Here is an 11599-nt window from a genome sequence, read left to right as displayed (position 1 = left end):
GAGATGCTGAGATCAGCCAACGTGGCTAGTAGTGTTGAAAGGTTTAGTAACCCTAAGTCCTACTTTAGTTGTGTGTCTCCCTTAAGAATAATCAGTCACACCACATCTTCTTCTCTCTATAGGAATCTATAAATCGGGACCTAGTACCGGCGAGTGACCTCTGTCAAAAACGCCGCCATACAACATGGCGTTCTTTCATGGGATAATATCTGTATTTTTAAAAGTTTTGTTTCGGGAATCGCTTCGGGGCTTGCTCCAGGACGGGACACTATCAAAATGCCTCGAGACTCATGTGTGAGGCTTAGTTATATCAGTCTTACGCTCCCTAGCGCTTGATAGTGCATCCTAAACATGCCTAATGCTCGGGGTTTGCCTAACAGTTCCTGCACAAATCATGTCAATTTTTTAATAAATGAATGATTAAAGTTTTTTTCATCTATAGGAATATAAAATTTGTGAATAACTCAAATAACGAACCATAGTATTGTATATTTACTAATTGAGAACATTGTGAGGGTGAATATCATTTGAGTATTTCTTCTGAAAATAGATAACCAAAATTTATATCTATACTTGCTAGATCTTAATGTCTTAGTTCTATATCTCTCAAAATTATCATAAATTTATTATTTTGCTATTTAAATGTAGTTTTACATACTTGTGAAGGAGTAACATTTTAAATTGCATTATTAATAAAATTTACGAGTATTTACTTTTAGGGAGGTAAAAAATGCAATTTTTTAATATTTTTTTAAGAAATTATGATGTTCAATTGTTGAAAGTTAAGATGTTATAGTTGATTTATATTTCATAGTAACTTTAAGAATATCGCATTATTTATTCTTGTAAACATGCTAGATATTTTATTTGAGTTTCTTTAAATTTTTTAAATTTTCTTGAACTTTTAATGCTATATTATTAATTTATGAATTAAAAAATTTAAGATTCGTAGGGGCCTCGCCTCTGCCTTCTTAAACACAGGCAATATCATCGGAAAAGGGCCAAAAATAGCTTTTTACTATGCGAAAAGGATCATTTATAGGCTCTGTTATACTATTCGTTCACTACTACCCCTGGCGTTATAGAACTTGTACAAAAATACCCCTCTTCCGTTTGGGCCTCCACTATGGCTAACAACATCCCATGTGGCCTGACATTCAGCTGAGGTGGACAACGCATAGCATACCACCTCACTAGCCCACCCCATTTTACCCCCTCCCCCAATTCTTCCTCCAAAACCACCTCCACATTCACCTAACCACCACCACCACAATCTTCATCAACCAGACAACCGCCCTTCCTTTCGTTTTACTCCACAAACCCATCACCATCAACATATCAACATTAATTGGCTTGGACATTTTGACAAACAGTTGGGAGTCACTTTCAAAATTTCGAACATATAAACATGGCGAAGTCCTATGAGCATCACAACAATTCACTACATCAGTTTTAATCTACCAATCTATCACCAATGTGTACTGTGTAACTCATGACTACATCAACAACTTCATTCTAACACACCCATTTATAGAATATTGTAAATAATCATAGCATAATCCCTTCCAAAGTAAAATTCGTTCATGAATGGCTCAAATTACTTAATTCTATCTCCTTTAAATAGTTACCAATACAAGAATAGGAGAAAATAAATACCTACATGGATTAAAAATTCACTGTCCTAAGAGAGAAAGCTTGTACATCCAGATTCGAGATGAAGAACAATCACACAATTCTCGTAAAAATCAGTTGGAATCACGTTAATCTTTTTTTGTATAGATAGCAGTGAAGAATAACCTTGTGCACACAACTCACACCTCTCTTAATTGTGATTCCATAAATAAGAAGAAACCCATGTGAGATCCCTTTCATCTGCCACCAGCATCAACGGCCGCTGTTCACCGTTCAGCGTTATATCATATGTTTAGTTTACAAAGTACCTATGTGCTTATCGTTAACTAGAGGTAGCACAAGGCGGGGTGATGAAGTGGTATGCCACATGGCATCCACCTCAGCGAAATATCAAGCCACGTGGAATGGTATTGGCCATGATGGAGGGTACTAACGGCGGAGGGGTATTTTTGATCCAGTTCTATAACGTTGGGGGTAATGATGGATGAATACTATAACCGAGGGTATAAATGATCCTTTTCAAATAGTAAAGGGGTATTTTTGACCTCATAGATCTCCTTGAATTTATCTTTTTTCTAATATATCTCTACCCTTAAATGTCATTCTAAGATTCTGAGTAACCTAGCCTAACATTCTAACTCCAACGTAGACAGTGATTCTCTAACAGTGGATGCGAACAAAGATGGCAAAGAATTCATTTGTTTTGTTGCTCTGCAGTTTAGTCATTTTCGGAACTCTAACGCTTGCTCAGGTCTTTTTACCTGTTGATAATCTTGTGTCCATGTTTTCACCAATTTTATATTTTTTTATTTTTATTTTTATTTGATGTTTGAGTAATTAAATTGAATCTCCAGTTGTGGTAATACATTGGGTTTGTTGTTGTTGTTTGAGTTATTGAATTGTTGTAGGAACTTCCTTTGGCTTTTATTTTAGACTCGATCTGCAATAACAACATTGATATAGCAGCAGATCTGTTTGTTGAGAGCTGTTTGTGCTTTTGGATCGTAATATTTTTGCATCTTCATGGCGGAGATTGTGTTGGCATGAGATAGACTACTTAATTGATATGTAGCTAATTCACATTGTTAATTTCATTGTATGTGGAACTTTAGATCCAATATTATCTGTTTCTAATAATTGCTGTAATTCCCGTTTTTACAATTATGTTTTGCTATAATTACTATGAGTTCTGAGGTTCAATGTGGCATACATTGATGTTTGCACTGAGCTTTCAGCACTTCCTTGGTGGTATTAAGCAAATACTAGAATTTACTTATTAAGAAAGTAACAAAAGAGAGAATGTGAATAATAAAAATAATGACTTATTAAAAAGGAAAAAGGAAAGGCAGCTTGACTTAGCTAATTGTTGTGCTTCTACCTGCAACTATTTGGTAGGGATGTGGGCTAGCTTAATCTACAATCTTGAATATAGTGCTAAATTATATTATACTTTTGCAACATCACAAAACATTCAATGCTTCTCAAGTTTTCTCAGAAATCGCTGGTCTCTGTAGAAGCATATCTAAGCTCATTTTCTCTTTTCTATGTGACAAGACAAGATTATTACTATTATAGTTAACTCGAAATTTAATGCTTTGCAGGGCAAAAAGTCCCAGGAAAGTCTAAAAGAAATAACTCACAAGGTTTTCTTTGATGTTGAGATTGATGGTAAACCTGCAGGTGCGCTCTTACCCTTGTATTGATTCATTTTAGCTTCTGTGCTCATATGATGGGGATACCAATATTAACTTGTCAATGATTTGTTACACTAAAAAAAATGGGCAGCCCAGTGCACTAAGCTCCCGCTATGCGCGGGGTTCGGGGAAGGGCTGGACCACAATGATTTGTTACACTAGCGTCACATTATAGGTCGTTATGTATCCTGAAACACATGCCCTGTAGTCTTCCTTCCTTTCTTCTTTTATTTTTATTTCTCGGGGCAGGGGATGGTTTCTTTACCTCTACTATATCCCGTCTGTGGATCTTCTTAGTGAAAACTAATTTATTTTGGATGGTTTTTTATTCGTGTAGCATAGTATTTAAATATTTGTATCTTTCCTTCTTCTACCAAAACATTAAGCATTGCGGTTTTGATCTTCCTTTCCTACTTAAGTTACAAAATGGGGTATCCCAAAGCCACATTTAGGCATATCATCCACCCTCTTGTGAGTAGACTTCTAAACTTTGTTGTTGTGTATTTGGTCATGCCCAATCCAGATATTTCTTTCAGCTTTCTCGGGAGACATGTTTGACCCTTCGGGCATGTACAATGTTGTTCTGTGTTATATGAAATTCATCTACATGTCTTTAGTAATTAAAACTTGACCTTGTTGATGATTCAAAGTTTCCTTATTCTTTCCTCCCCTTCCTCTCGTATGTTTCACGGTCCATTCGAATATTGATTAATTAAAAAAATGAGTCTTCTCTTAGATGAAGGGAGGAGGATAAAAAATTATTCTTTGTATCCTAATCAATTGGCACGCTTTTTCGTTCGTCCAAAAAAGATTGGTACCTTTCTATAATTAGAAAACCCTTGATGTATACATTCTCATTTTTCTCTTAATAAGATATTTATGTGTCAAAAGTCCTCCGTTATTTTATTTCTTTTCATCTCTAAACCTGTGGGAATATACTGGGTTTGTTGTTGTTGATCTCTAAAACAGACTTTTAGTACTAACTAACAACAAGGGAGTGCTAGAAATCCTTCTTTTTTCTTTAAACTTTGTGTTCAGTTAATTCTAAACAAATTTGGACAGAGGAAGTATAATATTTGTTTATTTATTTCTTTATACTGATCCACATTTATAGTTTGACTCAGTAACAAATCAGACACAAATGTAACGTTTAAATAGTTATTCTTGATTCTTGTGACTTTTGGGAATATCATGTTTGTGTATGCAATTCCTTGTTTGCAATATACTGAAACTTAACATTTCCTTCTTAGACGTTTGAATCCAAAGAAGCCTTTGGTAGGTAGAATTCAGGACATGAGAAAACATTAAGGCAATGACTTTTTGATGTCACAGAATTTTCTTAGTCATTTATTTCTGTGGTCAGATGCCTTTACCATATAGTATTGTAATCTGACGCATCATTGAATTGTTTCCTTTGAAGTGATACATCATGTACATGTTTTCTTTCAGGTCGTATTGTTATGGGTCTCTTTGGTAAAACAGTTCCTAAAACAGCAGGTATGGTGATTGGTGACATATATACAGCAATAATTGTAAATTTCACTTTTATTCCAGTTTTTTCACAAGCTACTTATTTTATTGCAGAAAATTTCAGAGCATTGTGCACAGGTACTTCTACCTGCATTTTCATATTTCATTCTCCTGCTCTTGATAAGACGGTTGGATCTAGACTCTATAGATGCCACAGTGAATCTAGCCCGGGCTTGTCAATGATTGTTTGTTTCCATTTTTTCCTGATATTAATTTGTTTCTCTTTGTATCTGACTGATGACGAAAAATGGAACTACATACTGTCTATTAAGTTATTTTGCATAATATATAAGAAGTGGCTTCAGCGTTTGTTCACTTAAAATTCATGTTCTTGCTCAAACGGATTTCATCAACAGGGGAGAAAGGTATTGGAAAGAGTGGCAAGCCTCTTCATTACAAGGGAAGCACATTCCATAGAATAATCCCCAGCTTCATGCTTCAAGGTGGTGATTTCACCCTTGGTGATGGACGTGGAGGGGAATCAATTTACGGGGAGAAGTTTGCTGATGAAAACTTCAAGATCAAGCACACTGGACCTGGTAAGATTATCATTCTATGGTTATGTTGAAGTGCTGAATTTGTCCTGGCTTAATTTGCATGCATCTAAAAAGTAATTTTTTTCCAGGGCTTTTGTCGATGGCAAATGCTGGTTCTGACACCAATGGTTCACAATTCTTCATCACAACCGTCACAACTAGCTGGTAAGTTGAGGACTTTGAAAAGGTTTACTCAGATGTTTTATATATTTTGTCCTATAATTTTGTACTTTTGATGTTGCTGTATATTCTCCTTTGGTAAGCTGTAAATTTCTTCTGACTTGTGATTGTTTGTAGGTTGGATGGTCGACATGTTGTGTTTGGAAAGGTGTTATCTGGAATGGATGTGGTTTATAAGGTTGAAGCTGAAGGAAGACAAAGTGGAACACCCAAAAGCAAAGTTGTCATAGCAGAAAGCGGTGAACTTCCACTATAAACTAAGGTTTTGTAAATGCAGATATGGAATCTATAGACTGTTTTTCTGCCAATTATGAAAACTATCCAAATTTTGGTTTGCTTTTATAGTATTACTTTGGAGGCGTTATTATACTTTTAATTATACAGCTCTTGCAAACTAAAATTAGGCTAATAATAATTTCAGTGAAGTGGCCAACAGACAATTGTTGAAGTTAGAAAAAATAACCGACCACCTAATTAGAAGTGATATTCAGCTAACATGAACAAGGTTTCTCATGCTAGATAACTTGATAAGTACAATCTTCCATTATTGCAAAAATCCAATTTAATCTTCTATACTATATTAAAAGTACCAAGACCCTTAGCGAAATATTGTTCGTCTTTTTTACCCTTTTAAAATAGAATTTAGTCATTTGATTCTTCTACCTAATATTTAGGAGTTTGAAATTAAATAAGATTTAAAATTTAAAGTATAATTAAATAACCCCAAATATTTATATGTTTGACCTTACATATGAATTTTATACAATTGAACGTTTCTAGCTCAAAGAAATTGTATAATCATGTTAAATTTTAGGTGAATAATTATGATGTAAACAAATCAATAATTAACCTATAAATGCTATGAGTATTCTATGTGAGATTGGTGCATTGGCTATTAATTTTATTCTTCAATCAATAATTAACTTAGATATAAATATTAATATAGACTTTAAACTTAATTAGAAAAAATAATTACAAAAATATTTAATAATAGCATGAGAAAGAGAGAGAAAAATGATTGACAAAAGTCATTTACTAACGCTATGACAAACATAAAGTGCAAAAGTTCATTTTTTTTAATCATTTGACAAAAGAATTTTTGCGGATGAACATATAGTTATAATTAAATATTTATTTTATGTCTATGAGCTAATATTAATAATTTAAATCCTCAAAAAATTAAATTACTTATATTAGTGATTAAAAAAGATAATTTTTTTAAGCAATCCACTAGGCAGGGCCTAGGGCTAGTTTTTATTTATATAATGAAATGAGAGAAAGAACAATGTGCCATGACGTCCTAAAATATGAAAAACATAAACTTTGAACCTTACATATAGCCTATTGTCAAAATTGAACAAGATGCTCAAAATTGATATCACATAAGATCTAATATACTCTATGAAAATAAAAACTAGCCAATAAATTCCGTGTATAGATATGTCCAGATCCGCATTGCATCTCTTGTCCAGAAAAGCCCATTTATCTTGCTTTATACCGCTTTGATTAGCCCGCTTCTTACACAAATAGTCCATTTCCATTGTAACTCCAGCATATTTCCGCTCATTGCATAAATAGCCCTGTTTAGTGTTGATTTCTGCCCAGAATTGCTGAATGTCAATATAGCCCATTTTCATTTGCAGTTGCAGCACTGTCCCTTTACAGTGAATTTGAAGTCTCATTCCTTGATCTTGTAATGCCCCTCTTGTTGCCACTCCATTCCAACTATACATGATGTCCATCCAGTAACAGTTGCATGAGAAGAAGTATAATGACCCCTTCATGTATGTGTCAACTATCACTGTCCAACATTTGGTCTTTCTGCCGTTGTTGCTCTTCTTTTTGCATGTTCTGTTGCTGTACCTCATTAAATTTCTTGTGTGAATGCCATCCTTGGTTATCCTTCTACTATGTTGCATTGAGATATACCCACAGATTGGGTCAAGTGTGTCCAGATTCTTATGCCAACTATGCCATCTCGATTGTCCTGTTCTGCCTTGCGTGTTGTTTTTTAGTGTCATTTCATCTGTAATCCCTTTGATTCTTAATAGAACCTTTGCATGGTCTACCTTCTGAATTATCATGTTCAAGAATTGCATCGAAGTATTGCACCTCAACATAGTCATTTTTACCCAAAAGTTTAGCCAAATATTGTCACTCATCACTGCATGAACACGGGCATATGAATTGCCCCTTCCTTTGTAAGCTGATATGCTTGTGCTTAGCCATGATTCCCCTTCACCGGAATGAGTACTGCGTACTAATACCACCAGATGAAGTTTCCTTAATGGATAAGGCATAGCCACACTAATGTCACCTGCAATAAAGCAAACTAAGTTAGTGAAAAAATTCAACCCCTTGTTCTCTTCCCTAAGGATTTGAACATGGTAGATGACTAAGTTTTCTTCCTCAAACCAGCTGCCTTCTTTGATATTGATTGCCTGACTCCCTGTATATTCCCATGTCTTCTCATTCCAACATAGCGTATCTCCACTCTCATGATTGCATTGACCCCCTATGCACCAGTGTTGTACAAATCCATACTAACCTTTATCCATGACCTGTGTGAGGGGTTTCCACTGATTATCCAATTGAATTGTTATGGATCTTGTTTCCTGTATCCTTGAGGTATCACACTGATAGTGTCTCTCATTCCTTAGCACACCTGTTCTTTTCAGATTCAATTGCCTATAGCAACTGCATAAAGCACAAAGTCTGTGCGCTAAAGTATCCATCAGTGTGATCTTCCTTGATGGTATGTTTGTGCCTATCTTCAAATCCCTCCCATTGGAATGAGTACTAGGTACTAATACCACCAACTGGGAGTTCATTAAAGAGTAGGGCATGTGTACAGTATCTTTTCCTGCAAAAAAGAAAACGATGTTAGTGAAAACTTTGATCAACATATCCTCCTCCTTTAGGATTTGAATATGCTGAACTAGCAATAACTCCTATCTTCTGCCCATTCTAATCTCCTCAAGCTTTAATTTTTGGCAACCTTTACCCTCAAATATGGACATTGTACCTTATCCTCATTCACTATTCTCCTCCCTTGTGTGTCCAGATGCCAGAAATCTTGACAGACTATATTCCCATGATCAAGAGCATAATTGGGAAGGTGATCAGCCAACTTATTTCTTTCTCTATAAATGTGATACTACATAATTGCCTTCATTCAACAACTGCATAATCTCCTCAATCTGTTTTGCTATACACCAAGGTGGCTTCCACGATCCCTGCATAATCTTCTTCATAAGCATCGAGTCAGTTTGAACATACACTTGAGGGTAGAGCTGCATTCTGCAAAATTTGATGCTTCTACAATAGCCATAGCTTCTGCTTCAATATTTGTTGCCTCATTTATCTCCTTCCCTTCTGCAAACACAATGTCTCCATATTCATCCCTTACACAAAATCCAATTGCACTTCTGCCAGGATTTCCCCTCGAGGCACCATCTGTGTTCACCTTAATCCAGCCTTCTTCTGGTATTTCCCAAACTACTTTTGTGACCTTTAATCTAGGTGTATAATTCTCCATCATTGCTAAGAGCTCATTCCATTTATGTGGGACATTATGTATTCCTGGCTTTCTTACTTTCACAAGTGCTTGCAGGGTCGATGACACTTGATATATCACACGACTAGTTGAGACAGATTCCCCATATTTCATGCTATTCCTTCTCTTCCATATTTCCCAAACTACACATGAAGGCAATGCTTGCATAATAGGCTCGAGTCTATCACATACCTTGGCAGTCCAACATTTGGTGAGAGCATGATGCATTGTCAATCCTTGTACATTTATACCTGCCCTCGAAAGGAAGTATCTCCATACATCTCCAAAGATAATTAAGTATTTGAATTGACTTTTTTTTTTCCGGATTTGAATTAACTAACTAGAACGATGATCTAATTTTACTCCTTTCTAAATTTATCAGATAGGTAAAATTAGCGATAAAAGAAATCTGAATATAAAATAAAATCAATTGTAGTATTAAGAATTAAATTGGTTAAATACAAACTTTAAGAAATAAGGATGAAGTTGTAGAAGCCAAAATGTATTCATAAAGAGATGCAGGTGAGATAGACTTTAACATATTTTAAATCATATTAAAGATATGTATAATTACAAAATAATGTACGACTAATTTAACTAAATTCATCATCCATGTATATTCAGAAGATATTTAATAGAATTACTATGAGAAAACTTTTTTTATCATTTAATAAAATATTGAATTTTATTTTAACGTCAATGTATATATTTTTAATTAATAGGCACTATACACATGCGTATACTGAAACTTGTAGTATGCTTTACGTTGTATTATGTCCAGCAACATAGGTGGTCTGTTAGTTTAAACTGCAGCCCACTTCTGTGCCTGAATTTACACCAACCAATTGTAATGTTGTTGGTGCTTGACAATCCATGGGAGTATGGCACACACGCTGCCAAATGGATTTTTTTGTCCGTGTGGCATTTTTTATAATAAAATATATATTTTCATCTTGTTGAGTCCACGAACTATTTAAATTAATTTTTTGTGCCAAAATCTGTATAAAAAAACTTGAAACAACATTATTTTCACTATAATTTTTTTTGATTAAGTTGCTTTTAAGAATACACAATTAGAACATATTATCATAGTATTTTTAAAAATTACATTGTTGGCACTCCATATATTGGCTAAATAATTTTTTATCTAATAATAAAAATTCCGACAAAATATTTGCGAATTTGACTCGAAAAAGAAAAATGCATAATTTAAATAAATAGTCATTGCATGAAAATAAAAATAAACTTTTGTAGATTTGGACCCAAAAAAAAAAGATAAGAAAAATATAGTTGAAACATATATTCATTGTATTTAAAAAAAATACAATTGGAAAAAAATATGCAATACAATGAGAAATACAATTGGAACAAATAAATCGTTATATTTGATTATGTGGCAGTTAATAGTTGAAAATACCCCATTTGAAAACTAATTTTTTTATTTTTCTTCCCTCCCAGGCACCTAAAAGAGAGTGTAGTCACGCTATTTGCTGGATTAGCATCTAGGAAGGTCAAGACTATCAGATTTTCATGTCCAAGGGGTATTAAAGACCACATGAAGTTCAAGGGGAACTAAACAAAAGTTGTCAAGTATAGGAGGGTCCCAAACATTTCCTCAATTTTGTCCTGGTTTTGTTATACTTCGTTTTGTATCCCTATGTAATAGTGCGAGGTGGGGTTCACATGAAAAAATGCACTATAATATCCTTCACAAGCGAGGAAGTCAATCTAGTGAGAGGTGGACTGCTTGAACATCTAATTAGACTGCCTAAGAATAATTCTGGGTGTGAAGATAAAATTTGAGTTGTAACTACTTCAAATGATAGGAAATTAGAAACAAGGTAATTGTGGTTCACCTAATATGAAAAAGAAAAGGGCTCTTTACACAAATCATCAGGTAGATTCACTGTTTACTTTTTCTAATAGTATACATAAATTATACATTTATTATACACATATTATATATGGATTATACATATATTATACATCCGCCGGCTATTTTATGCTTAAGCGCTGAGTGAGCTGCTACTCAGGTTAATTCTTCAAAAGAAAAAGAAAAATTTACAACTCTTATCACTTGGCCCAACATACCTACCGAATTGGACCCAGGTTTGAAGCCCTTACCCGTTTTGGTGCAGATTATACATAACCTGAAAGTAAATATTTAGGGGCATTTTACTATACACCCCCTTTTGGGGCCACCATTGAAGTAGTACCCGCATTGCACAAAATTTTGCAAAATGTACCTGCTCGGATCTAAAGTAGTTCAATCTGTTCAATGCAACTTCATAAATAAAATTTGAAGTTCTATCTTTCAAATGCAACTTCAGAAATTCGAATCTGAAGTAGTTCAATCTCTTCAATGCAACTTTAGACATTCGAATCTTAAGTAGTTCAATCTATTGAGTGCAATTTCAGGTTTTGAATCTTAGGTTTTGAATCATAAACTTATTATTTGAATGTCAACAATC

At 34.3% G+C, this 11599-nt stretch overlaps 1 protein-coding gene across 4 annotated transcripts; it reads left to right on the top strand.

Moving 5' to 3' along the window:
* Nucleotides 1-2215: 2215 nt before the first annotated feature.
* LOC109214499 (peptidyl-prolyl cis-trans isomerase CYP20-1-like) lies at nucleotides 2216-10887 on the top strand. 4 transcript variants are annotated; one of them, XR_002066190.1, is made up of 9 exons: nucleotides 2216-2383; nucleotides 3234-3312; nucleotides 4776-4823; nucleotides 4911-4934; nucleotides 5213-5395; nucleotides 5482-5557; nucleotides 5690-5834; nucleotides 9186-9339; nucleotides 10587-10887. XR_002066190.1 is itself a non-coding variant. In XM_019378425.1 (8 exons), exons 1-7 carry the CDS (start codon nucleotides 2303-2305, stop codon nucleotides 5826-5828), a joined length of 630 nt encoding a protein of 209 aa, XP_019233970.1. In that variant the 5' UTR covers nucleotides 2216-2302; the 3' UTR covers nucleotides 5829-5834; nucleotides 10587-10887. The 4 variants fall into 4 exon arrangements, 3 of the variants coding, with proteins under 3 accessions (XP_019233970.1, XP_019233969.1, XP_019233968.1); XM_019378425.1 differs by lacking the exon at nucleotides 9186-9339; XM_019378424.1 differs by lacking the exons at nucleotides 9186-9339; nucleotides 10587-10887 and adding an exon at nucleotides 7216-7570.
* The last annotated feature ends 712 nt before the right edge of the window (nucleotides 10888-11599 follow it).

This window comes from Nicotiana attenuata, unplaced genomic scaffold, assembly GCF_001879085.1.
Source record: "Nicotiana attenuata strain UT unplaced genomic scaffold, NIATTr2, whole genome shotgun sequence".
Classification (NCBI taxonomy): Eukaryota; Viridiplantae; Streptophyta; class Magnoliopsida; order Solanales; family Solanaceae; genus Nicotiana; species Nicotiana attenuata.
Note: the sequence above shows the minus strand (reverse complement) of the source record. Positions and strands in the feature narration are given on the sequence as shown.